Here is a 27,304-nt window from a genome sequence, read left to right on the forward strand (position 1 = left end):
TAAATAAGTGCCTGAGGCATCTAATTAATCTCGAATCGAGATCAGGGCCGCTTCGCTAAAATTAAAGCCTGGCGGCCCTACGCAAGCTTCGGGGCCAATCTTTAATTTTGCCCTGATCTCGTCTCTCCAGGGCAACACATATATCTACTCTCACACTCCTTCCATATTTATTATTGCGTCTTCCTCTCTGTAACGATATACCCTCAGCGTCTCTTCTATCTGATCTGTAAGTTTCAATGGCTAGAGCCTGCCTGCAACCCCCGGAACTGACAACTACGGTTGTACAGCCTTGTCCTGCGAATCTACCTCTACGAGTCTGCCTATAGCTGGCGTCAACTTTCTCCACGATTTACGCACGTCGCCGCCTCACCTTTGTTGGTATTATATATAAATTCCTGTCCTATCGTCTGCGGCCCTATTCTACGAACAATTGGCAACACAGCGGTTGTCAGCTTCGCAGCCTTATCGCATAATCTCCCAAATGAAGGAGCGATCGTCAATCAGAGACATACCATTCTAGAAGCACCTAGACCTCGGCCTATTGTTATATCTTTAAACTCGTATTTGGTCCCGACCAAAAATTAATTGAGCTTCTACTGACTTTCCTAGCTTTCGATCATATCCCCGCGGACAAGTTGCCACCCGTGTCACGATTTTTACAAACGGTCTGTCAACTTGCATCTGCTAGAGGGACATATCGCGGCACTCTGCACCCGTCACTCGAGTTGTTCCGGACTCGCCCATGAAGGGCCGATACCATTCCCGACCGAGTAACGAGGCTGTCCCTGAAGAGGGTTGGGTGTCTCACGTTGCCTGTAAGTGTAACTCTACTGAATGCGACGTTTAAACGGGCGCTGATGATATCAACAGGTGTCTGACGAGCGGATATGGACTGAGATCCTGCTAACATGAGTACCGCGGGAACGACGTCCCCGTCCATCCTCAGCAGCGACGAAGAGCGAAATTCATCCAGCAGTAGCCCCAATACGATACTTACCGATGACAGTTCTACGAATATACCACCTACTCTTGATGATAGCAGCCGATGGCAATGCCACATAGACCTCGAAGCATTCGGGCGGGGTCTGAACGCGGCAGCGAAAGCCGTCTTTCCTAATACGTCGAGAACCAGATACAAAAAGGTTTCAGTCTTACTGTTGCGCTGGGAGGACGAGGATCCAAAGTTACCAGTATCCATTGAAATTGAAAAGTTGAATGACGTCTTCGAAAACAATTACGGCTTCGACACTGAGGTTTGGAGAATTACAGGACAGAACTCTCACGCAAAGCTAAATCAGAAGATTCTGAATCTCATTGACACGGACGATGATCCTAAGGATCATCTATTTATAGTGTACTATGGAGGACATGCAAGGTTGACACATGATCGCCTGCTATCTTGGACAAGGTTTGTTGAACAAGTCTTCACTTTCTCAAGATCGACAAGGCTAATGGACCGCTACAGCTGGAGAGTAAACCACGACAAAAAATATCTAACCGTGCAATGGAGTGGTATCTAGAATGTGTTGGAGCAAGCAGAAAGTGACGTTCTCATATTGCTGGATTGCTGTCACTCTGCAACAGCTACAACGAGTGCAGGCAACGGAGTCACCGAGATGATTTCAGCATGTGCTTACAATGTTATCGCAAATGGAGTTGGATATTACTCTTTTACTAATGAGCTCACGATAGAGCTTCGAGATCTTGCAAACAGACCTTCATTTCCCGTGGCAGATTTGTTTCGGAACATTTTTAGTAGGATCCAAGCCCGCAGACCAGAGGACGGGAGGAACGGCACCCTGCGCCAGTCCATTTCTCGCTTACTCAAGACAACCCTCAGTTTCCGCGTAGTATACAACTTTCGGTTCGCCCGGGGCACATCGACAAAACTAAAGGTCTCAGTGGAGATTCTTGCGTGTGCATTCAATCCGATGAGCCAAATTCCGGGCACTCTTTTGAAAACAGCCGAGAACCGACTTTGTCAGCCCAGGCGCCACGAATACTGTTAGCTCTCCGTCTAAGAGATGATTACCGGAGTGGAGAGCTGTCCATAGATCGATTCAAGGACTGGCTTAAAGACATGCCAGCTGCCGCAGAAGAGGTGAAAATTGAAGCCGGTTATGGAAGCTTCTCTTCGATCCTCATTATTTCAATCCCTATAAACCTGTCTCTCTACATTCCCCAGGATCCGGCAATTATCAAAATTGGGCCTGTCACGTCTCAAAATCTTCTAAATGAATCCAGATCAATCCAAAGACAAGCTCAAAGGGAATGGAAGCCTGTTTCGCTTCCACCAATTCAAAATATCATCAGCTCAATATTGCAACCAGCTTTCCCAGCGTTTTCGCAGCTTTCGCAAGGCTGGGCCATCAGGAGAAATTGGTACTTATTGTTCGTAAGTGATTTCGAACCCGCATTTCTCACTGCCAGGCTAATTAGCAACCATTAGAGTGAACTGTGTTCTGTTCGGTACCAGTGTATCTTGCTCGCAGAGGCCGTCGGACCAATTTTCAAGATCGCCGTGGACCCAGGTTTGGCACAAATTCCTGAGGCATCGATACCGGTATCGATAGTAGAGGTATTAGTCAGGTATCGCAAGGAATCGATAGTATCGATACTCGTTTGGCCGGGCTCACCTGGTCCTCGCTTAGCACGCTTACCAGGTGAGGGAGGGCAATACGCAAAAACCAGCAATACGCAAATGTAAAACCCTACCAAAAATCAATTATTCGCACATGATTTTGGGAGTAACCGCACGTAATTAATAACTCGTTAAGAAGTAGAAATAGTTTCTTAATACTAAAACTTCTCCCCTCTAAAATTTAGAGCCAAAAATCCGTGGTTATGGGGGTGTCAAATTTCCCCATACAAATTTTTGCGGTGATTTGCGTATTGCTGGTTTTTGCGTATTGCCCTCCCTCACCTGGTAAGCGTGCTAAGCGAGAACCAGAATCGATTCTTACCCCAAAAATTAACTCTTTCTTTTATTATTTAAATTATATAATAATATATTATTATATAATTCCTTTAATTTTTAGTCTTTCTATTGAAAGAATTACTTACTATTATTAATAAAAGTTAATATCTTAAATTTAAAATAGCTCTCGTATTCGGAGAATTAAGCCCCGTATTCGTATTTCTTATTAAGACGCTAAATATATAAGCGAGCCTTACGAAAATCTCAAAAGCTCATTTTTACTTAAAATAGCCGTATTGAGATAAGTTATAGTCTAAAATATAAGATAAGTAGCTAAATAGAAAGCCTAAATTAAGTAGAGTATCTGTACTACTAAAAGTTTTCTTATAAGAGAAGTGGTTCTAAAGTTAATTGTAATCAAAGGGGGGAATTGGGTTCGGGGAATCGATACTGGTATTGATACTATCGATACCGGAAATTAAGGAATTTTTGCCAAGCCTGCGTAGACCTAACCTCAGAATGTGGGATTATAAAGATCACAGTAATAACAGTATCGCTATTATTAGCGATCGCCGTCATTCTGGGGTTGAAACACTACTGCACTTTCAAGATCTGTCGCCCGCTTGCGGAAATAGCAGGTTTCTGGATCAGGCGGACTCAAAGACTACTCTCATCATTGAATGATTACATCACTAGTAACAAGATTCCTATACTAGAGGCTCCTTCTAGTCCCGACAGTGCTCTTGATCCTAATAATGATTCCGGCAACGCGGACAGCGATGGAAAGAAGCTGCGAAGTAGCCTCGTGGAAGTCTTCAGTGAGATAACCCGCAGCCAATCTTTACCCATTCAGTTCTAGCTTGACTGACTTCTCAAAATAGCGCAACTTCCCGCCTCACTAAATACAATGCCTATGCCCGTGCTTTACGAGGTTATGAGAGTTTTCCTCCACACGGGCGTGTCGATGTCCGATCTCATATTCCCAGCGGAGCTTGATTGCAAAGATTATAATTGTCTTTGGCAGTTTTTGAAAGCTCACCCAGCTCTCCGAGGGAAGGTATTCCCCACAAGGTGTGGGAAGGATGTGTGGGCGGCTTCATTGAATGGTTTTCTCTGCCGCTCTAGAGGAGTTGTCCTATCTGGATCACTGAGCTTCAGTACCGGCGGCAGCTCGCTATTTCAATTCAGGCTGGGACCGATGCAGCTTGATCGTCAGCATCGCCTTGGAAGGCGACTGGGTAATGATCGTTTCCTAGAAATTGATATGCCTCAATTGAAGGGTAGACATATTCCAAGTGTCATGAAGAGGCTGGGAGAAGAGTGTCGTGCTATGGTTATCGAATGGCTAGTCGACAGTGACCACTCTATCTTCGGTAGGATCTGGAAGCCATTTTTCGTTAAACCCAAGAAGGAAACACAGCATCAAAAACCAAGGGGCGACCTCCCAGACGACGGAGGCCCAGGATACTTGGTTTATTTCTTTGCCGTCGATGGCCCTGGATTTACTGACTTTTCCGATCATACCCCTCCGCTTGGAGCCAAGGATTTTAAATTTGATATTCCCAGGCTTCTTAATCTAATCAGGCCGACCGGGGAGAATACCACGGAAAGCTTCCTGAAGCTTTTCGCTCGGACTCCTTTAGGTAATTACCCATGGACGATTTTAAGCATATAGTTAACAGATTTCTAGCGCTATCAAGAAACACAGCGACTGTCTTGCTCGAACAATCTCAAATTCACGAGAAGGAAGACTTAATCTTTGGTCCCACAAATGAGGTTATCACAAACGGGGCAGGCCGTATCTCATTGGCACTTGCTCTTAAAGTTTCTGCTCTTCTCAGCCTCGGCTACCTCCCGAGTGGCTACCAAGGCCGCATTGGATCCGCGAAGGGCTTTTGGATGGTCAACTTTGACGACAGGAGTAGAGAAGAATGGATTGAGACTTACAAGTCTCAACGGAAATGGAAACAAAGCACTAAAAAGAATAGGGAGTCAGACGACCCGAGCCATAGGACTTTCGAGGTCTTGGCATTCCCTGGTCCCTTGAAATCTGCCGATCTCAATACACAGCTCTTACCTATCCTCATGAACAGGGCCGTCGACAAGCGACAGATGAAAGACACCATATCAAAACTGCTAGAGCAAAGTCTTGCTGAGGAGCTGAAATCTCTTAAATCGGCGATGGACTGTCCGAAATTGTTGCGCAAATGGATTCACGAAAATAGATCAGGTACAAGTGAAAGACTCAATCTCGGCGCAGTACCTTATTGAGCTGGTCTGCCGACCTCAATTGACGAGACGCTAAATGTAATGCTCGACGGTGGTTTCGAACCAAACAGTTTGCTCTTTATGAAAGATATGGCTCGCACGGTCTTTCGATCTAAGTGCGACGAGCTAAAAACAAGGCTCAATATTACCGTCGGCAAATCTGCGTATGTTTATATGGTTCCGGATTTCTTGGGCGTATTGGAGCCGAATGAGGTTTACATCGACTTCTCCAACTTTACTGACGATGTTTCGGGGTTCCCCGGGGCGTTGCTGCAAGACGGGGAAAGTATTCTGTTGGCATGTGTGCCCGCACATCTCCCTAGTGATATTCAGAAAGTCAAGTTCGTGGCCAAAGCTGAATATATAAACCTCAAAGATGTCATCGTGTGTCCGATAAAAGGCAACCAATCCCTTGCTTCAAAATTATCGGGTGGTGATTACGACGGAGATATTGCATGGATTACCTGGGAGTCGAGCATAGTTGAAAATTTCACAAATGCCAGTGTGCCGCTACTGCGTGATTTCGTGAAGGAAGGATACATCCATGAAGATACAAGAACATATGGGAAACTCGTTGAAGGTCAAGCGAATTCTGAGTCTGTGTTTTTGAAGGAATCTTGCTCCTTTGCGATGCGACCGACTTTGTTAGGCACTTGTACTAACTGGATGGAGAACCTCCTGACCGTTGTTCGGCTTGACAGTCAGGAAGCCGTTAATTCGAGTACATTGTTGAGCTATCTTGTCGACCAAGACAAATCTGGGTATATCTTTGAGGAAGAGGATTGGACTCGATTTAGGACGGAAGTAATCAAGAAGAACCCGAAACCGCCAGGCTATAGACGCGATGACCTAGAAGGATCCATCAAAGACCACTTGATAAAAGTAGCTGAAAGATTGACTGAGGCATCGAAAACAGACCTTCATGAGAGTATTGATGACCCTCCATCGTGGGACGAGGATCTTGTGCGTTTTTACAACTAGGCGCAAGACAAAACTCTACAAAACCTCGAATACAAGACGATTCTGGATCAGCTAGACGAAGAGCTAAAGGCTCTGAAAACTCGATGGTCTGCCTACTGGCAAGCAAAACCAAAGACAGATCCGAACGACGAAACAAGAGGGGAGTTTTACTCCATCCTTGATGAATGCTTCGAGAAGTACTCTGCGATCCTATTGGAAAGTAATCGATTTATTAATGGAAAATCGATATATTAAAGGTTAATAGACTATAGAATAACTAGATATAGAAGAGTGAGTTATAGAAACAGAGGAAAAGTATCCAAAGTAAGGGATTTATTCCCATTACCCTTCGGCGATACCAGTAATACCGAGCCCGCTTTCTCCAATACATTATCAATCAGCTAATAAATCAAAGGTAATCAAAATAACGATATATTAGTAAGCTTGGTAAGCTCGGCGAGTGACGCATGACAAATGAGAGTGGAGAACTCTAAATTAGTGGTTGAACCTGGTACTGGAAGGACTGGTAAGCTAGCTATGGTAGCGTACCAATTTCAACAGATCCGACTACGCATGGACATGCCATTGGCGCAACTCTTGCTCCCCAATTGTCTGCCAAATTCGGAACTCTCGCATTGGTCAATGCTCAAAGCTTCAGCTCTTTTCGCCTCCTATAGCCCGAAGAACGTCACGAAGGATGTGACAAGGTTTGCGTGGCTAATGGCGGGAAAGCAACTCATAATGCTAAAAGCATATTTCCGTGGTGAAGGAGGATTCCCGAACACGATTGTTCCTGAAATGTATGCGATATTGAAGCCAGACGCAACCTTTCTGAGATTGAGGGGGGAGAATGGGAAGATCTTATTGAAAAAGTAAATTGGGATTCAGCGTAAGGAGTTGCTCTTTGGTAATCGTCGACAATCTTACTCATCAATTGGATATCTAGTTGATCAATGCCCTGCTGTATGACTGCTACTGAACAAAGAGGCGGAGAGATTGGGGTTGGCTGGTGATGGTTAGTGATTGATGATGGGATGGCGGAGGAGCAAACTTGAATGCTACAGTATACGGGATAAATACTCCAGAGAATGCTATTGAACCCCGAAGCGTGTTTGTTGCATTCTACTCTATGTGTGAATGAATAGGGCTATATAAAGGGTGTTGAAGCTAGAATAACCAATTTGTTACCGTGTTTCCACTCTTAATTGGCCTGCAAATGTCTTCAGATCAACTGGATGATATTTTATGGTACACGATTCCTTGTGGCGGAATAATTTGGCCTTTCCTAAAATTTTGATATTTCAATGATTATAAGCCATTTGCTACCTACCGTAGTTCTAAAACCTCGCAAGATTGGTTCGATTATGGTCTAATGAGCCCGTATTCTTAGAATGCTATTTTCTGCATGGAGTGATTTAAGTTTGATTTGATGCCCCCACTAACCTTGAGACATAGCGAAATTTCGTAACTATCTTCAAACTTGTTACCATTTTGGTTGGAGAAAGCAGCGAGGGTGACAGCTCGACGTCTCTTATACCCCGCGGAAAGCGGTAGGTGGTTTGTTGCGTGGTAAGCAGTGCCTTTCACGTGACAAACGATCACGTGCACGAAACTCACTCGTATTTAGCGCTGGACCGCCTAGTCTCGTCTTCTCTTCTTCATCATTATCTTATTGTTATTACAATTATAACTCTGACAAGCTCAATAGAATAACATAGTCGCTAGCGGACACTGTACTTTTGAAACCCATTGTAGCTTGCAATACGGAAATAATGGTCTTATTGTATTGCATAATTGGTGGAAAGGTGGGAAGGAGCCAAGTATCCTTGTGAGTGCAACAGGAACAGCGGATCAAAAAGTGACCTCAAGTCGAAGAATCAAAGGCGTACCTATAAATTCGAACTCACAACGCAATGTAAAACGCAATTTTTCAGCTTGAATTCTTTCTTTGGAGTAAACGCCATGCATATATTGCGCACTAATATTTCAATCATTTAAAACGCGCCGCGGAACTGATCCAGAAGCTGTCTCCCCAGCGTCCTTCTTCTCCCCACCTCGCCACCCAATCTCCCATCTGAGCCCGTAGCCATAGCAGCATTCGTATTCTCGCCCTCCAATCTCCTTCTCAAACCCTCGAAATCCTCCCCTCTCTTCCTCGGCCGTATCCCTACCATCCACCCGGGAATTCTCCATCGTATGGCAGCTGCAGGCAATACCTCATTCCTCCACGAATAACCCACCACCCATCCCGCAACCGCACATAATAGTGAGCCTGGAAACTGCGAGAGCGCTAGTTGGGCAGCTGGTAGGTAAACGTAAGATTTGTCTGAGAAGGTGAGGCCCACAAACGGCTCATTCGCGGGAGGAGAAGGGGATGCCGCTATCCGATATTTATAGACGTGTGGGATCGCTGCGTGATATTGTGCCAGAATGGCAAATATAAGGGGCGTACATCCTGCGGGGATGTAGTTGAAGTTGTTCAAAGAGAGCGGTCGGAGAATTAGGGCGAGGAGCATGGGTGGTAGGAGGGTCGTGAAGCAGAAGCTGAGAATGACGAAAGACTACACTATTATCAACAATTGAGCTCCCAGAAGGTTGGAGAAAGCTTACGGCGTATTTACGGCTTCCCCATAACCGTTCTATTACTCGCATGTTGTAGATTGTCATTGTGGCAAACAGCACTTCGGTTGAATTGGTGTAGCACAACTGATATGTGAATATGCGCCATAGCTGATGGTACCGCCACAGATGCGGATCAACTTGGATGTAGAAATAGTGCTTGACGTCTGTGACGCTTGCCAGAATCGATGCGGCGACGATGCCGTAGGCAAGGCTGCGAGACACAGGTGCGTCTGCGAAGCCGGTTGAAAGCATGGTTCGCGAAGGGGATTGCGAGACGGCAGCTCAGGTATGATCATCGAAGCATCCTAACGTCTGGAATCCAGATAATTTCCGGAGATGGGAATGCGCAAAGTTGATGTCGACGAGAAAAGAGAGGAGCGTTGTTGTTTTTAGTAGCCTCTCACCCTACGATGTAGCGTGGCCAAATGAATTCGCGAGGCTGCTCGGAACAATTCCTTGGGGCTGATGTGGCTTCGTCCTCAACCGTTTGCCCCGAAGTCCAGGTTGCCTGACAACTCGCACCATGTGCTAAGTTTGATAATACAAGTCTTTCTAGTATCAACTGTTTTGTCTACAGCTTCACATAAATTCATTCGTACAGACAATTCCCTCCGAACGCAAAGAATAAGCACGGTCTACGCAACAGTTGAGAAGCTCGCCATGCGCTCCCCACACCTCACGCAGCTACGCAAATGGATGCTAGAATCACCGCCGGTGGAATGGGGGATAAATCATGTTCGAGAACTCTTGATTGGAGCTATGCGACAAGGTCCAATACCACAGCATGTTGCGTTCGTGATGGATGGGAATAGACGTTTTGCCAGGAGCCATAAGATCGAGACAGTTGAAGGCCATAATTTGGGATTCGAAGCTTTAGCCAGGGTTTGAACACAAGGTCCAATCCATTTCGGGCTTCAGTTAATTCTTGACTAGATACTCGAGGTCTGCTACAAGTCCGGAGTCAAGGTGGTTACGGTCTATGCGTTCAGTATTGAGAACTTCAAGCGGTCCAAATATGAGGTTGACGCTCTTATGGAGATGGCCAAAATCAAGCTGTTCCAATTATCTCAACACGGGGAGTTGCTGGACAGATATGGAGCGAGCGTCCGAGTGTTGGGCCAACGGGACTTGGTCAAGGAGGACGTCTTGGAGGCTATTGACAAAGCCGTGGAGTTGACGAAACATAACGGGGAGTGAGTTGACACGTAAGGAGGGCCTGATGAGAAGCTAATATTGGACAGCTGTGCCCTCAATATCTGTTTCCCATACACATCCAGGGATGAGATCACCACGGCGATCCGAACTACCGTGGAAGACTACTCAAAACCACTACCTGCACATGCACGGCCATTCTCTCAGACACGTATCACACAAAAAATCCGGTCACGAAATCTCAGCACTTCACCTCTCCGCGCCAGCTCACCTACGCCTTCCAGTACGTCCGACGTCGATGACTCCATATCATCCTCCACGACATTAAACCCAGAGTCACCGCCAAATGACAGCAGAGAGAGCGCTGTGTACCTGGATCCCGAGACGATTACCTCAGATACAATCGGAGGCCACATGTTCACGGCCAACGATCCACCACTGGATCTTCTTATTCGCACGAGTGGGGTCAAGAGACTAAGTGACTTCATGCTATGGCAGTGTCACGAGGACACCGAAATCGTGTTCCTAGATTGCTTGTGGCCCGAGTTCGATTTATGGCAGTTCTTGCCGGTTTTGGTCGAATGGCAATGGAGGCAGAAACATATCGAGGACAAGTCATCGATTATCGGAGTCAAGACCATGAAGACGAAGATCAGATAGAAATGCTAGAAGAAAATGCTCGCCTACTTAGCGCTTTGAGGGAAAGGAGTTGGATTTCTCGACACTCGTCAGGCTCTCGTGGGGTTGCTGGAGTCGAGGGTGTGTATTATATCTGTTAGAGGTTCAATAAACCTAGAACAAAATCATACACATGATTGTCCATACCATGAACAAATTGTGTATGGGGGCTCGCGGCGCACGTAAGAAGGGGCTCTAAATGTACGAAGTCCAGTGGGTCGATTCCACTTCTCCCACTCCTGATATTTTCAGGAACTCTCGTCCATTCAATGACACTTCATAAATTTTGAAAGCTTTAGAGAATTCACCTCTTCTCTTCTCAAAGTTGAGGTCATTGTCTAACCGTAACTAGGGATAACGAAAAGCTGCTTTTTATAAACAGCACGAGGGTGGGTTCAGAGATGTGCAAGAATTCAGTGGCTTGCTGACTATGCATTTTCAACAAAACGAGGCTCGGGTCCGGCGATTTGAGATTCCACGTGACATCTTATCGGTGTCATGTGATCTGGCAGAAAGCTTCACCGCCTTACTCTCAGGGCCATGATCCTGCCCTGTGCCGTGGACACCCTCCTCTTCTCCCAGCTTTCATAGCGGCCATCTGGAGAGTCAAAGTGCCTTGCCGTCCCTCGCCATACAGCTCAATGTAATTCAACACCTAGAACACCACTCTCGGCCTGTCTAGACGCAATTTTCGCGTGTCGCACAACACCTCGCCCAGCTCCTCGTTGTCCAAGAAAACACCTCCGCACGCAATCCCACACAACGGCGATGAAGACGTCAAAACCACCTGCCTCCGACCCCTCATCGAGTCGCAGAGCCCAGCCTTTACGTCAGACTCGAAACAATCCTCCTCGGGCCTCAATCTCAGGCGCTCGACCCTTTGGCCCACGAGGGTCCATCAGCGGCGGGCTAGAAGAACAATCGATCGAGATCTTTCCCGCGATCACACACTTCGCAGATGCAATCACGGCTCTGCCCAAGGAACTTGTGCGACACTTTACACTCCTCAAAGAAGTTGATGCGAAGATCTTTGCTCCGGAAGAAGATCTGGGCAAGCTGGTCGACGCCGCGCTTAACGCCCCTCCACTCCAGCGACCACAAGCAATCGAGACACAGAATGCTCACGGCCTAACATCTGCCCCTATGAGCGCACAAGGCAGTATCAATGGCTCAGTCACAAATGGACAAGTTGGCTCGGTGACCTCTGCTCCTGACGCCGTTGACGTTTACAATGCCGCGAACTTGGTTTACGAGCCTAGCAACATCCAGCGTCGACAACTTTTCCAACACTGCGCGTACACAATGCAGAATATGCTCGTATCCCTCGACGAGAAGAACCACGTTATCTCTACAGCTGCCGAGGCACTCAATAAACAACTCGCCCGGATTGACGACTGCTTCCCTTACATCGAGCTCGAGATCAGCGAGGAGGCACGATATGGCAGTACTACACATTGGGCATATCCCGAGAACCGTGTGCCAAAGGCCGCAAGCTCAAGGAGAGAGCTCGCTACGGTCAATAATCTCTCGGCGGCTGCTCAGCATATGGCGGAAGAAGCTGCCGCGAGAAGTGACGCGAGGAAGCAGGCCCTACTTGAGAGAAAGAAGCAGAAGAATCAACACCTCGATTCCGACTTCGACGATCACCACGATGGCAGACACAAGGAGAAGAAACTTCACGGGAACAGTAAGGCAATTCGCAAGGCCGCTGAATCCTCTTCGAGTGTTGGGTTGGGCATAACGAATGGTGCTGGAACAAACGGCAATGCTCCGAAGCGTCGTAAACTGGCCGAGAAAGGACCTGCTGCAGGGGCGGGCATGGAGCGATCGTTGAGCTCAGTGTTTGGCAGTAATGGATCAGTGACGAAGAAGGCGGCAAGTCCCAGGGAAACGCCAGGGCCTGAGGGCAAGAAGCGGCAGAGAGCAACGGGTGCGACTAATGGACAGACTAGAAAGAGGTATGTTGTGGATGAGCGCTGTTCAAATTCATATACTTACAACCTTGACAGAAACAACACGGTCACGTCCACCGCGATGTCTCCATCTTTGGCCTCCTCTCCCATCCGAACCACGTTCCCCGAATCTAAGTTGGCACAAAAGTCCTCTCCTCCACCCACGAATGGCGGCAGACCACAATCGTCGAGGGCCAGACAGAATTCGACACACTCCATGGAGAAACCACCTTCGTCCGTAGCCTCCAAGCCAAATGGCAGTGTAGTTGGAACACCAGACCTTGGGGCGGCGGCAACCGTCACGGGACGGAGTGTCCCCGAAGTCAAAGCAACAACGAAGGAAACAGCAAACAACTCGAAGGGAGACCATTTGTTGGAAGACATCGAGCAAGATAAACCGGAGATGGTTGGCGGCCTCGTTGTCGGCAACCGGAAAGATAGTTTGGCCAAACGTGAGGAAACAGAGCCTAGCGGCGATGCAATGCAAGGAATCCAAATGCAGATGACGATCGTAACCACAAAGAGCGGAAGAGCGAGCAAGCCTTCGACTCCAGCGATACCTACATTCCCCGAGCCAGTTCGCTCACGTTCACAACGTAATACCATCGAAAACTCGTCGAATAAGAGAAGTCATAAGAAAGGTGCTGGGGCAGCAGCCCAGCTCATCGCCCAGCAAAACTCCGAGATCGACGATACGACGAGTAACGCACCAGATGCTGACGAGGACGGCGAGATCGACGAGGATGAACCTACCTATTGTTATTGTAATGGGGTCAGCTACGGAGAGATGGTGGGTTGTGATGCGGATGGGTGTGAGAGGGAGTGGTTCCATCTCGAGTGTGTGGGTTTGAAGGTTGCGCCAAAGGGTAATGGTATGTTGTCTCCCCCTCTTACCAAAAGCTATCTACTAATCGACTTATAGCGAAATGGTATTGCGATGACTGCAAGGAGAAGATGAAGGGCAAACGCTTCAATGGTCGATGATATCTCTACTCACCACTCAAAACAATAAAGGGAATGGAGAACGGACCGGCACGGCGGCATAATGAAATCTGGGACTATAGGAGTATATTGGGGTTTGATACTTGGCTGGCTAGCCTTGTAGCTGTTTGCAGGCATCAAGCTCCTCGATATCATGATACCTTATGCGATCGAGACATTTTCAGGGCATAGGTGCGAGGATAGAATTGTGTATGTGTCTAATAGATGCAATGGATTGATCTGACGAAATTGATGAGACTGCATCCATTATAAAGACGACAGAATATCGGGGTGCGATGTATCTGCATGTATCAAGTGACCATAGCGTCTTGCGACAATTTACTTCAAGGCTGGCTGGAGTATCATCGAACACACAATTGAAAATTTGGGACCGCAATGTCAAACCTGAGGCACGCGACTGAGCAGCAACCAAAAGTGTAAAGTGGACGAGGCTATGCAAAGTCCATCAAACCGGGCAATAAGATAAGAGAAAAGGAAATAAACGTGCCCGTTCATACACGGCTCGTCAGCCTTACTTTGCTGCAGAGGTTTGTTTTCTCACGCCCGAGATCTGTACGAAGCTCGCCCGAGAGCGGCTGTGCCTGCAGCAGCTTCCGTTTTCTTCTTCCCGCGGAGAAAGCAGAACCGCTGTCGGGCGATAGCCGGTCTTTGTAATGCTGGATTTCGGTCCCGGAGGAGGCCCAGGAGGCGGTTATGAGGACGTGAGTCAGGAGGAAAATGGTCATGAGGGCTGAAAATGGGCACGTGATTCGATCGGCACCGGCACACCAAGCCCCCGGCGCTAAGCGAGCGGTCCTCGGCTTATTTTGCTGGCTCTTTGCGACTTCGCTCACTCATCTCCGTACGGAAACTTTCTCTCCCTCCACAACGCCATGGCCCCTGACTCTGTCGTCACGATGGCAAAATAGCCTTTCTGCTCTTCCACAATGCAATTACAGTACTTGCATCCCAGCAAATCAAAGACCAATCAGCCTTCACGATGAACAATAATAATTCATTCCACCGAATAGCAGCGATTGAGTGAGGTAATGGCAGCGAATGGGCACCAGCCATGCCGTAATCGCAGGACGGTGCTGTAGAGTTCTGGTTGACGCCAAGGCTTGTGTCAAGACTCATGCGCACGTTGCGCGTCTCGCCCGGCCACTGGCTCCTCTGATCACGCGTGTCTGCGGTTTCCAAGCTTCTCCTGTTCTGACAAAGAAAAAAAGCAGAAAGGCTGGGTTGAGCTGGTGTCGCACAGCCGTATCCGTTCCATTCCTTCCGAAATCCGGGGCAACGGTGGCTGATGCGCAAAAATCAATCACAAGGCTGCAGCACTTGTTTATTCCATTACTCAATGCCTAGCTCCCGTTCGCCCCAAGGGCTGGGCTACTTCTTTAAAGACCCTCCTGGCCGCATCGATGTGGCACGCAGCCCAGACAGGTAGGAGTGCTAATGCAGTGTGCGTTCCCTTAATTGCCCCTCCCCTCGCATGTTTTCTTGACAGCGGCTGTAACCTACCATATCTTCTCGCGGCTTCTCCTCTCTTCACCATCGCGCTTCCAATCACCTGACACTGCACCGTGCTCCGCACTTGCATTTATTATTCATAGATTGCTTCGTCTTGCTTCTCCAGGGAAGGCGGCTCTCCTTCCCCGCAACGCGCGCTGGGTTTCCTTGACTAAATTCGAGGGGTTCGTGTGTCAGACTTTCTGCGGCGCTCCAGCCCTCGCTCGAACCAAGCAGTGCAGACACCTCATCGCATCGCATCATCTGTTGCGTTTCTTGTCAATTTGCAGCTGCTGTCCACTTCACCGTTCTTTCATACAATTTTCCCTTTCTGGGTTTTCCGAGGAACTAAGTTTTTTTTTTTTGGAGAGGCGGATTTAAATCCAGACTTGAGCCCGGCTTGGATTCACTTGCAAGATGGCCATATCAACCCCAACACCGACTGGCTCGGGCCCCAAACTCGTGCCATTTCCTCTGAGGGCTTCGACCGAAATAAAGCCAAATACAGTCGCGAAGACCAGCCCCCACAACAAAATACCTCCAACAACAGACCGCGTCGACCGCACCAGTTTCTCAAGCATCAAGGAGAGTCATTCCGGGGGCGTAGCGCAGACTTTCACGGACTCGAAGACGAGCTCTTATTTGAGAAATCAATTTACGAGCGAGAACGAGCTCCTCGACGAGGACGCCATTTTGGACGACGCGGCGTCATTGTCTTCTGGAACCAAGACGCCAGACGCAAAGCCAGGGATGCTCACGAATCCTCACAGCATGCTGCACGGCTTCGTATGTCCATGTGACAGCTTCAAAGGATGGAAGGGCATCAGTGTCAAGGGCCGGATTGCCAGTAAGAGCTATGGAGATTTGAAGGGTTTGGGTATGCGGTATGATTGGGACACGAGAGGCGGCGAGAAGATGGATGTCGATGGCGAGGAGAAGAAGAAGAAGAAGATTGTTATGGTCCAGGGACGGTATCCAGCTGGCCAAAGTCCGGTGGAGAGGCTACCTATGGAGTTACTTGGTAAGTTCAACTTCTCAGCTTCATTTGAGATGAGGGTTTGAGCGGTGGCAACCCGGTGACGTTGAGATCACATGATTCGTCTCACGACACAAGATGTTCGGCCTATCTTAAAAATCTCTACTGACAGTTTACAGGTGCAATCATCGACCAACTCTCTACGGATATCCCTCCCAATGGCTTCACACCTCGCAACATCGACCTCATGTCCCTGCTCCTCTCCTCACGTGGCCTCCACACTGCAACCCTCGCCACACTCTACAGCCAAATCACCATCCCGCATTCCCGCATCTTCCGCAAATTCCTCTCCCACATCAGCGCCCACCCCTCTCTAGGAACCATCGTCCGGCGCTTGGATTTCTCCCACTTCAACCCAACAGGAGCCGGCCAGACCGCACGAGAGCGTGCCCAAACTCTCAACTTGATCCCCGCCACACTCCTACAATGTCTCTCTCTCACCCCCAACCTCCGGGAGTTCCTGGCGCAAGAACACATCGACGATGATCTCTCTTCCGACGTCATCAAGTACCTTCTCTGCTCCCTCCCGCAACTGAAGGCTGTGGATTTCTGCGCCTGCTCAAGCACGAACTTCCGCGACGCATTCAACTCCGTCATCTCTTCCTCTCAACTCCCGACCCGCCTCCCGATCACCCGTCTCTCCTTCCACGAATGCACGATCCTGCCTTCAACAATCTACGAGACTCTCCTCCCGCGCCTTAAGCACCTAACCCATCTCGACGTCGCACATACGCGCATCACCTCCTCTGCTCTCTCCTCCATCCCCCACACCGCAAAACTCACACATCTCAATCTCTCAAAATGCTCTCACCTCGTGGGCTCCGACGTCGTTGATTTCCTTACCAACCACCCTGCGGCAAAGACGCTGGTTTACCTTAATCTGGCAATGGATGCTAAGTCCCATGAAATGCTTACTCCCGAGGATCTGACGAATTTATTACCGGTCTTGCCGAAGACGCTGCGAAGTTTGAATTTGAAGGGGAACAAGATGAATAAAGACCATATCCCGCTCCTCCTTCCTCTGACGAAACACGTCGAAGAACTGGGCCTCGGCCGCCATCTAGACTTGACATCCATCACTAGCTTATTCGCACCTCCACTCCCCACTCAAGATTATGAAGAGGAGGGGGAGGACGAGGAATGGATTCCTCACACTTTGAGATACATTGATGTCTCGGATCTCAGCGTCGCGGAACTCGATCTCAGCACTTTATTCGGCACCTCATGCCCCGTGTTGGCAAAAACAAGTGAGCCGCTTGAGGTCGTCGAGGTTGGGGCCGACGTGTGGAAGAAAGTTGAGAAGGCGCCGGCTGTTAAGAGGGTGGGGTGGTGTGGGAAGGAGGCCGGACGCCGGGGATGGTTGGTGCGCGTCAGAGGGCAGGAGGGCGGAGATAGTGGGACCAGAGAGTGGAAATGGGGTGCTAGCTACTGGGGCATGCGGAAGGTTCCGGTTGCGAGAGCGGAGGTGGGGGGCATGTATGGGCATTATATGTTCAAGCGATGATGTCTGCATCTTTTCACTTCCCTTCTTGGTACTTCGCGGCGTTGTATTTTTGGGCGGTGTTGGGTTTGTGTGGGTTTGGATTGGTGCATTTTGTACGAGTGAGCGAGCATTGGACGACATTGCATTGCGTGGAGAAAAGTTGGTGGTTTCCTTTCTTCCTTTTCTTGGATGGGGGCACAATCGAGCATAATCGATGGAGCGAATTGGTCATTTTCCTTGCATGTCATATCTCTCTTCTCTGCATTCTTTTTTCGTTTAGCGTATAGTTTCTTGCATTCTGGTTTAGGCGATAAGGTAAAAGCGAAAAACGGAGCGAGAAAAAAAAGCATTAGATATTGTTTTGTAAGTAGGATGCAGAATAGAAATAATATACATAATCTAGAAACAGATGGGGTTCTCTTTGCGGTTCTCCACAAGTTCGTTCAGTGTGTATGATTTCATGTGTTGGCCATTGCATGGAAATGCTTTTGTACACCTAGCCCGAAGTTCATACCAAATGCAGAAAGTAGTGGGCGCTACCATTTTTTTTACTCAACCTGGATGGTTCAATGTACGAGAGTGTGTTCGAACCATGGAGCGATAATCAACAAAAACCGAGTAAATTGAGTCACCGGTCCACTTTTTCTCCTCTCCTCTCATCTCGTCTCATCTCCTCTCATCTCCTCTCATCTCCTCTCATCTCCTCTCATCTCCTCTCATCTCCTCTCATCTCCTCTTGTCTTATCTTATCTTACGTTAGAGATTATAACTCAGATCCTTAATATAAACTTGGCGTCTTTAAGCCAACCACAATTCGTGCGCACAAAACCATCTTGCTTTCTGTTCTTCCGAAGGAAAATAATTCGAAAACAGGTTTAGGATCAACAAAGTGAGATAAATCACTATTTCTCTCTCACTTTCAAGAGACGTGATATTAGTATGAGAACGTCATGAGAGGGAAGTTAATTTGGTCTATTATTGAAAGGGAGATATAAGGTGTAATACTAAGCGGGGAAGGGAGAAGATCGAGGGAGAGACAGGGAGGCTAGTCAAGGTACTCTCTCTATTCATCGTGTGAGAGGCGGTTGAGGGGATTGCCAGTCTTTGCTTTTGCAGTTCGTAGAGCGGAGTAGATTCCCGTGAATGCGATACGTGATACTGAAAACAGAGATAAAGTAAAGGGGCTAAGTTGGAGATTTATTAACTCAATCGCGAGGTTTCTGAAGCGTGCCGGAATCTGGTGTACAGATGGTATGCATGAAAGCTGGCGGTTTAAAGGAAGTAGGAAGGTCGAGACACACTTCTCGATGTGTTCTTCTGTATGGATGTCTTAGATGCCCACGTGGTTTCGTTGCATATCGCATTTCTCATTATGAGAACATTTCCTGGATGAGTTTCCTGGATGAGTTATTTCTCTTTACGAGATTACGATGCGCAACAAAGCACGCGGTGAGAGGATGCAAGGAGTGAATAGAGATCGACTTTGACTTGCGTTAATATTCGAGTGATAGTGAACTCTCTTCGTGGCTCCGCGGCTCCAGACGATGACCTGAGTTGCATTTGGTACGGTTACATTACACACAAAAGCGGAATTTCAAGTCTGTACTTAAATTAGCTGCCATCTTATGTTCTACCAATCACGGAATTTGCAGCTAAGGGCCGTTGTATCAGGCTCTATTAACAAAACAATATTTATTTCGTTCAAGCCTTCTCATTCCTATAATCGCTCTCATCCCTATAATCGCGTCTCACCCCTATAATCGCTTCTAATACCTTTCATGTATCCTCGCTAAACTGGCGCCTGTTGTCGTCATCTTGCCAAATCTGGTTTTGGAGCCGATGAGTCCTCCAATCCTTCCTTCACAATTACTACCAATGCATGTCTAGTATCCTTGATCTCCCTGAAAGCTATCAATAGCCCTCTCTATGTTCTTCATCTCTCTCGCAATATCAAGAGTAATAGGTCGTAGTGACAGGAACCAGCCCATCGATTCTGTCTCACCCATCCAGTTTAGCCTCTCCCCTCTCATACCTAGCAAAAGTTCGGCCCATGTTCAGCAAGCGTCGTTTCAGCGCGAATGGGGTTGACATTACCGGCTGGGTCTGGGTTCTAGATAGCTTGTTGTCGATAGAAGTTACAGCAGTCTCAGCTGATGAGATGAAAGTGCTGATGATAGAGTCAATAGTGTCGATCTTGGCAGAGAAAAGCGATGTCGATATCTCGGCGTCGGAGCGGACTGAAGTCACGAGGGATTGGATCTCTTGATCTAAAAGAGCCGTTTGAGCTTGCAAGGAGATCTACTCTGATTAGCACCAGCCAAGCATGGGGATTTTGTATGTGGCCGAGTCTACCTTGAGTTCGTCGATTGCACTGTTTCGGGTACTATCTGCTCTCTCAAATGGAAAATTAGCCACTGTTTTAGGGGATTCTTCTATAGGTTTCATGGCGCTCTCTCCAGTTTGAGCGTTGAAGTAGAATAGTCGCCCATCGGGAGTTGATTGAGGGATCCAGATATTGGTAGGCGAATTTAGTTCCTTTGGAGTGTCGGCTACCGTTTCAGCTTCTTTCGGAGGTTTCATGGCGCTCTCTCCAGTCTGGGTGTTGAAGTAGAACAGTCGCCCGTCGGAAGTTGATTGAGGAATCCAGAAATCGTCAAATACTTCGTCATCGCTCCCTTCGTCGTGGTAGTCTTCGTAGTCGATTGCAACCTCGTCGCTTGCTTCGTAGCCCTTTTCGTCGTGGCTAGTTTCTAAGTCTTGATGGGGAGGGTTAGTTATGCCTGCGTAATTGTATGGAAACCATCCTAGAATACCATTGCCATGTTCCTCCTCGGAATCCTCTATGGCTGGTCCAGAATTTCTCTTCTGGTCCTGATTCGAGTCCTTTATGATTTTAGGAGCTCGGGCTGTCCATTCTTGGACTAGGTAGCGAGCTTGTGATGCGATAGTAGGTGCTGATATAGTATCGCCCCATGTATTACGACGAAATCCAGAGGGTAGAGGGTTGTTGTTGAAAATCAGATTGCTGACCCACACCGAAGCTCGTTTACTTTCCGTTGATCTCTTTTGCGCGCTCCCATCACTGATCACCGTTTCTCCGTTCCCGGTTCTGATTTGCATTACTTCCACCTCTGAAGATCGAGCTTCTGGAATCGAATCATCTTGCTCGGCGTTCTGTGCCTCAGCTTCGTTCTCGAGTATTTCGAGCTGATCGACGGTACATTGACGTGCAGTGATCAAGCCTTGAATCACAGCTTGTCCTTGCTCGTCTTCGAGCTGCTCTTCAATGGTCGAAGCCCTAGTCAAAATTAGTCTGAGACCTAGTTACTGCAATATGTCGTGAAGGAATGGCATCGAATTACCTAGGACTCGCCGTTTTCCGACCTATATCTAGAACCAATAGCATGAGCTGAAGTGTACTCTTGCTCGACTCCAGCGTCTTCTGCAATACCTGAACCTTAGAGCGTTTGAACGTCCATTTGACACGAGCTACCACATCCACAGGCGGCTCCTTCGATTTCCCAGCGCTCTTTTGCAACGGCTGTACAATATCTTCGATCTCTCTGAAGATTTCCTGGCATCGCTTCAAGATTTCCTGCGTTGTAGCAATCGCGCTGATGGAATATCGACGAGCCTTTGCTTTGGTCAGCGTAGAATGAAGCTGTTTCAGTACAGGGCTAAATTGGGATATCTCAATCGCGATCTGATTCACTTCGGAACGTGCAGAACCGACTGTTGAGCCAAATTCGAAAAGGGCCATGGACAATTGTGCACCCGCAGCCGCGATGCCCACGATACTGGCGATCGCGCCCAGTTCCGCCATCGTAATTGCACAATTGGGTATTGCTTGAAGAACACCCTTTCGGACAGCTCAGGCGAGCTTGATATTTGGTGGGTGTAATTGATTTGCGGCTGTGTGGGCTGTGTTTGTTAGGCTGTGCAAATAAAACCCGGCGCAAGGCTCCCGAGTTGGCTCTCAGGAGTCATATCGCTTATTTCAATTAGGAGACTTTGCGGGCGGGTTGGGATACTGTAGACAGCTGAACCTCAGCTAGCCCCAACCCATTCAGGGGGAAAACTAAAACGACCCCCCCCTCCCCGGTGTCGATTAAGGGTATCGATTGGGCCACACTAACCGAAATCAGCATGCGGTGGTACGTGCCCATATCGCATTTTGCTCCAATACGCATGTCGTTATCGTTGTTTCCGGAAAAATGTAAAACGACCCCCCCCCCGGGTGTCGATTAGGGCAGGGGTGTCAATAAACTTGTAATTGGCTACCTAAGCTCTTCGAAAATCTTAAGTTATATTTTTTAATATAAGTATAAGCTAGCATATTATAACCCTATTATTATAATTACTTATTTTTTAACTTATAATAAAAAGATTCCTCAAAATAGAACTTTAATTTAAGAGAGTTTATATACTAATTAATCAGATTCTAGTTTTTGAACCTTATAAGGCCCTATAAATTAGGGGTTTATAAGGTTCTTTCATTTGGTATTAAGAACTTATTTGCTAAATTTCTAGGCCTCGCTTATTCTATGCCGCAAAACTAGAGCTCTTATATATAAACTTATACAAGTAATTATTCAGACATTATTAAAACTCTAAAATTTATTAATAACCCTATTTAATACCCGGGGTGGTGGGGGGTCGTTTTACTTTTTCCCGCAAAAGTCTTCTAATTGAAATAAGCGACGAGGTTCAACTCAAAGAGGCAACGCGCACCTGAAAGTAGTCTAGCTCTGAAAATAGAGTCATTAGAACTTCCAGATTTCCAGATAAAAAGTAGATTGAAATCAGAGCCTGGGGCAAAATCTCCAAGCACCCTAACCTGGGTTAAACTCCCGACTCTAAATCTGAGTAGTTCCGGCCCCCTAAATTGCTCTTCTAGTAGAACGCTGTCGCACGCGCATTATTCAATCCCAGAATTCCAAGATCCTAGTTATCCTCCACTGTAGCCGCTATGCTCTAGGTCGTAAGACGTACCCAGTACAGGGGGCTGCCTGATTGGCTTATGGCAAGCCCCTGCTACTAAGAACGGGAACTATGAATACAAAGTCAAGCTGGTATAGAATAATGCGAATTTGATTACGAGGAAAGAAAACAGGAGAAGTGATGACGAGAAAGTGTTGAACGGGGTCATATGTCGCGCATCTGAAGCTTGAGCAGCTGACATCTGTGGCGTGGACCCGGGTGTGGCTGCAGCGTCCAAAGACCCTGCGAATCAGCGGCTCCAGGTGCCAGCACGTTGCTTCCATGGCTCCGTAAGCGAGGGGCTCAGGGGGCAGCTGACTCAAACGAGCAACAGTTGAACGTAGTTTATTTACACTCTCTCAAAATAGCAATTATAAGAACTTCAAGAGTCCAGAAACCGAGCGTCTTTACAATTTTAGAGAGCAAAAGTGCGAGATGCAGTTACAAATCATTGAGTACTGTACGGCACTGATATCGGGGCATAAAGTCATGCGACTTCAGGGCATGCCTGGCCGAGATACACTATTCGTCCACTACAGGTTCAGATTATAGTGGAGGCAGACACTAGAATTCCCTATAACTACTTGGTAGTGACTATCACTGTGCCAACAGCGTGGCGCTGTAGCTACAGGCACTACAGGGCACATACGCTGAAGTCGCATGACTTTATGCCGCGATATCCGTACTCATACTCCATACGAGTATTAGGTTTATTTGCTTCTAGGGAACAGTAAACTATTGAACTCTTTCTTGCTTCTCCCTTTCCCAGAAATTCATTCTTCCTCCTTCGTTCCTCCGCCGTTGCGACAATTCAATAATTATAAGTAACACTATAAACACTATACGGCACCGGCTTAGAAGCAAAAGAAATAGTCTCATCCGCGGCAATGTTCAAATAACGCCCGTTCTCCTTCTGCAACGTATACTGGCTGTTGCCAATATACACAACATTATAGACCTCCGCCCCACTCACCGAGACACTCAAACTCGAATGCTGCGAGATATATAACCCATCAACTGCACTCGTAATCTTAAACGCCGCTCCCTCCTCTGCAACACCATGGATGACCCATCTCTGAGCTTTCGCGTCATGCGCCGCAGTCGCCTTCGTAGCACCAAACTGCTTGGTTCCATCACTGGGGTTCGACAATGCATATCCGTTCGCTTCGAAAACGAGGTAATGACCCTCGTTTATTGCACCGCGAACACCCTTGAATCCGTTCTCGTAGATAAGGGAATCGGCTTCTGTTTGGTTGCCGTACGGAAATCCGGAGACATATTGAGAGCCAGAGCAGGAATCAGTCCATTCTACGTTGCAGAAACCGGAGTACATGCCGATTATCTGACCGGCGGAGTTGGTGATGGGGGCAGCAGGCTCGGGGAGAACAGGGATGGAGTAGTCGGGCTGATGTTCGTTAGTTTAAAACCAACAGAATTACCCAATAGAGAACGCGATAATATAACTTACGTTCTCGAAGTTGACAGCGTTGACGAGGTTGGACATGTGGTCACGGCGCCAGTCAGACATTTGGGTTGTGTTCACGCCATTATACCCTCTGGCTGTGAGGTATTCCTCTCCACGATCTGAGTTACTGGCTAGAAGATGAAACCCCAGGGAAGTACTTACCGAGAAACTGGAGAATTGAGGAGTGGTCGGCGCGCTCTGTGAAGACTTTTCCTCCGCGGCTGAATGGGGAGACAATCCATAAAGGGACCCGAATACCTATATAATATCAGAATCTATCGGATTCCTTCGGCGAGAGACTTACCGGGACCGGAAAACGTGTAACCCAGCTTTCCATACGGATCCTCGAACCACTCTCCGGCTGTTCCGTAAGGAGAGACAAGAGGTTTGACGGCGTCACCCCAGCCACCAGCCTCTGCCCAAAAATTCAGATTTCATAACTCGGAAAGATTTACAAACGAAGGAGGCTAGTCAAACTTACCGTCATAGTTGATCAAGATGATGGTCTCGTTGTAATTTGGGCCGTTGATAGCGGCGCTGACGATCTCATTCATGAACCACGATGCATCCTTCGGTGTGTTCGGCGGATGCTCCTGCAAAGCTCCGGGTGGGAATACCCAACTGACTTCTGGAAGGGTTCCGGCGGCGGCGGCTGCCTTGAAAGAATCAAATCCATTCTCGCCATCGAATGCGAGCCCACGCTCGTACAAGCTGGAATTCACGGCTGCCTGTTGGAAAGCCTCAAAATAGAAAAGCCCGCTGTTGGTTGCCCAGTTGTAGGACTCCTGGAACGATCGCCAGTCTACCCCGGCTTCGTCCAGGTATTGGGCGTAGGCGGGCCATTGCAGGGGAAGGCAGTCCAAATTTTTGGTCACGCAACCTGAGTGTTTAGCATTAGCTAACATGGAAATGGCACAAGTGGATAGCTTACCGTTTGCTTGGTTGTTATCGAGAATCACACCACCGGAGCCAAGCGCTTGTTTGCCTCCAGGGACATTGATCGTGCCGGACTGGATGTAAAGGTAAGCTTTATCAAAATCATATAAAAATGAGAAGAAGTGGATTTGAGGAAAACGCCTCCAACGCAGAAACAGATAGAAACAAAGCACGAACCTGCCAGAACCATCTGTTTGGATCTGTGTTTGAAGTGATAACTGCCTGAGTACCGCATTAGTTACTGAAAATTACAAAAAGGTCGGATTACATACGTGATACGCGTCTGCCACGGTATAGGACTCTGCCAGAGCGAAGTGCCATGGGATATCCTGCCGTTTGAAGTAGCCCCTGACAAGAATATTAGTAGTGGTTCGGAAACAGCTCCCAGGCTCACTGCCGAAGTACAATAAGACAGCATATGAATGAGAGAGTAAGCTTACCACGCCTGGGGTTTATCAATCTGAGCCCACTTGTTCATGACTCCTCCTTGCAACGCCTGTTGGGTAGGAATCCAGTTGTTGGCACCAGCGCAGAGACACTTGCTCTTGTTAAAGTTTTCCTCCCCGCCGAGATAATTCAGCCAGTAAGGGAGAAGCCATTCGGCCTCGGGAGTGACACCAGTAAGATCAGTGTGGGCTCCGATAAGCTCGATAAGCGACGATTAGATAATCGCGCTAATTTTTCGATAATCGATAATCGACCATCGATTACGATAATTATCGAACTAAGGCCTTGGCAATACTACAGGGCTACTACAGGGCCACTACAGGGCCAATGCGCTATATTTATAGGCTTCATACTACCTTTTCTTTACTATAGGAGAATTCCGATTTAGTAAAGGCGGTATAAGGCCTACAAATATAGCGCATTAGCCCTGTAGTGGCCCTGTAGTACTACTAAGGCCCTGGACCCACTATTATTAATAGATTTAGTACTATAAAGGCGGTCTAAGGCCTATAAATATAGCGTATTAGCCCTGTAGTGGCCCTGTAGTGGCCCTGCAGTATTGCCAAGGCCCTGGGACCACTATTATCGATGGAATTATCGATGGGCTCGCTTAATAGCTGGCTGGGCCCACTTTTATCAATGATTATCGAGGCGATGGGGCTCGCTTAATGGCTGGCTGGGCCCACTTTTATCAATGATTATCGAGGCAATGGGGCTCGCTTAATGGCTGGCTGGGCCCACTTTTATTAATGATTATCGAGGTAATGGGGCTCGCTTAATGGCTGGCTGGGCCCACTTTTATCAATGGAATTATCAATAACTGGATTAAATACTAGCTAGTCTACGTTATATAATAGACTATTAAATAAAAAGTTAAAAAGTCTAATAGTATAGTAATAATAGTCTACTTTTATACTAATCTTAATACTAATTGGTTTATAATTGAACTAGAAAGCCATAATGGGGCTCGTTTAATGGCTGGGCCCACTTTTATCGACGATAATTATCGATATCGATCGTTTATCGATCGCTTAGCCGATAACGATTACTAATCGATAATTTCGATTGATAATTTATCGGAGCCCACACTGAGTAAGATTTCTAGACGTCCTTTTTTTTTAGAGGTGTACAACGTGCCTTGGGCAAGCAAGCATAGTAATAATTTAGATGGATGTCACACGTACTGGTACTAGACAGATCTGCCGTCTGCGTTGACCTGCACATTAGGGTCGGCAAATCCTCGAACACCAGACATAGTACCAAAATACTGCAACGGTCAGACTATTGAGTTTTGTTGTTGTAAGCAGTATATAGACACTCACGTGCTGGAAGGAGCGGTTCTCCATCATGAGCATGATGACATGTTTGACGTCCCCGAGCCCGACTGCATTGGCGGAGCTGGCCAGAACCAGTAGCGATACAATGTACTTAGACATCATCGCTGATGAATTAAAAGAATCCAAGGTAAGTTTCTAGAGGGATGCGATAAACGGGTAGTGGTAGAGCGGACTGTCATGAAGATCTTGACCATTGGCTCTTATTCATTTACTTATATACCAACCAAACAAGATGGAACTGATGGCTGACGACGTGCATTCAGAATTCGGAACTCTTGCAGCACTTTATGATCCACTTGAGCGACTTGCTAATACTTAATGGCAGGGATGCACATTAGTACCATTCCCACGGAATCTTAGAGGTGCGCGGTAGAGCCATTCATTCCGGAAACCAAGTCTAGGATGTTAGAAGCCTCTCTTAATGCCTCTCGAGCTGTAGCTAGAGCGCGCATAACGAGTCTTAGAATTTCGATGCAGGTGATCTCACCGCATTGGTAAGTGAGGTGATGAAAAGGGGGACTTCTTCCCTCCCACAGCGAAGCATGCAAGAGGCACAGTAGCTTATGCAGGGACAGGTCGGT

The 27,304-nt window shown here is 47.6% G+C and overlaps 7 protein-coding genes across 7 annotated transcripts; 4 read left to right on the forward strand and 3 right to left on the reverse strand.

The window, feature by feature from the left end:
- Nucleotides 1-908: 908 nt before the first annotated feature.
- On the forward strand, nt 909-6,166 carry K444DRAFT_628040 (uncharacterized protein; the record flags this gene model as incomplete). The annotated part of the gene is made up of 8 exons (XM_024882878.1): nt 909-1,408; nt 1,466-1,512; nt 1,600-1,980; nt 2,010-2,395; nt 3,528-3,735; nt 3,799-4,560; nt 4,608-5,147; nt 5,274-6,166. The coding sequence occupies 8 exons, from the start codon at nt 909-911 to the stop codon at nt 6,164-6,166; spliced, it is 3,717 nt and encodes a 1,238-aa protein (XP_024738925.1).
- A 1,909-nt stretch (nt 6,167-8,075) lies between these two features.
- On the reverse strand, nt 8,076-9,112 carry K444DRAFT_611233 (uncharacterized protein). Its single transcript, XM_024879906.1, has 2 exons — nt 8,756-9,112; nt 8,076-8,706 (listed from the first exon to the last, which is right to left on the reverse strand). The coding sequence occupies exons 1-2, from the start codon at nt 9,017-9,019 to the stop codon at nt 8,140-8,142; spliced, it is 831 nt and encodes a 276-aa protein (XP_024738926.1). The 5' UTR covers nt 9,020-9,112; the 3' UTR covers nt 8,076-8,139.
- A 147-nt stretch (nt 9,113-9,259) lies between these two features.
- K444DRAFT_586803 (Undecaprenyl diphosphate synthase) lies at nt 9,260-10,579 on the forward strand (the record flags this gene model as incomplete). Its single annotated transcript, XM_024877996.1, has 3 exons — nt 9,260-9,649; nt 9,701-9,960; nt 10,009-10,579. The coding sequence occupies exons 1-3, from the start codon at nt 9,428-9,430 to the stop codon at nt 10,577-10,579; spliced, it is 1,053 nt and encodes a 350-aa protein (XP_024738927.1). The 5' UTR covers nt 9,260-9,427.
- Nucleotides 10,580-11,189: 610 nt separating this feature from the next.
- On the forward strand, nt 11,190-13,931 carry K444DRAFT_611235 (uncharacterized protein). The gene is made up of 3 exons (XM_024879907.1): nt 11,190-12,555; nt 12,607-13,421; nt 13,472-13,931. Exons 1-3 carry the CDS (start codon nt 11,366-11,368, stop codon nt 13,531-13,533), a joined length of 2,067 nt encoding a protein of 688 aa, XP_024738928.1. The 5' UTR covers nt 11,190-11,365; the 3' UTR covers nt 13,534-13,931.
- A 1,525-nt stretch (nt 13,932-15,456) lies between these two features.
- On the forward strand, nt 15,457-17,579 carry K444DRAFT_525296 (uncharacterized protein; the record flags this gene model as incomplete). The annotated part of the gene is made up of 2 exons (XM_024874433.1): nt 15,457-16,060; nt 16,195-17,579. The coding sequence occupies 2 exons, from the start codon at nt 15,457-15,459 to the stop codon at nt 17,577-17,579; spliced, it is 1,989 nt and encodes a 662-aa protein (XP_024738929.1).
- A 2,886-nt stretch (nt 17,580-20,465) lies between these two features.
- On the reverse strand, nt 20,466-21,381 carry K444DRAFT_485157 (uncharacterized protein; the record flags this gene model as incomplete). Its single annotated transcript, XM_024873090.1, has 2 exons — nt 20,466-20,856; nt 20,921-21,381. Coding segments are annotated over 2 exons (852 nt in total), but the record flags the coding sequence as incomplete, so codon positions are not given.
- A 1,837-nt stretch (nt 21,382-23,218) lies between these two features.
- Nucleotides 23,219-26,822, reverse strand: K444DRAFT_558733 (non-hemolytic phospholipase c; the record flags this gene model as incomplete). The annotated part of the gene is made up of 11 exons (XM_024876838.1): nt 23,219-23,943; nt 24,007-24,113; nt 24,166-24,261; nt 24,308-24,418; nt 24,485-24,883; nt 24,935-25,013; nt 25,117-25,161; nt 25,212-25,287; nt 25,380-25,585; nt 26,582-26,653; nt 26,709-26,822. The coding sequence occupies 11 exons, from the start codon at nt 26,820-26,822 to the stop codon at nt 23,350-23,352; spliced, it is 1,899 nt and encodes a 632-aa protein (XP_024738931.1). The 3' UTR covers nt 23,219-23,349.
- Nucleotides 26,823-27,304: the final 482 nt, after the last annotated feature.

The sequence above is a fragment of the Hyaloscypha bicolor genome (assembly GCF_002865645.1).
Source record: "Hyaloscypha bicolor E unplaced genomic scaffold K444scaffold_55, whole genome shotgun sequence".
Classification (NCBI taxonomy): Eukaryota; Fungi; Ascomycota; class Leotiomycetes; order Helotiales; family Hyaloscyphaceae; genus Hyaloscypha; species Hyaloscypha bicolor.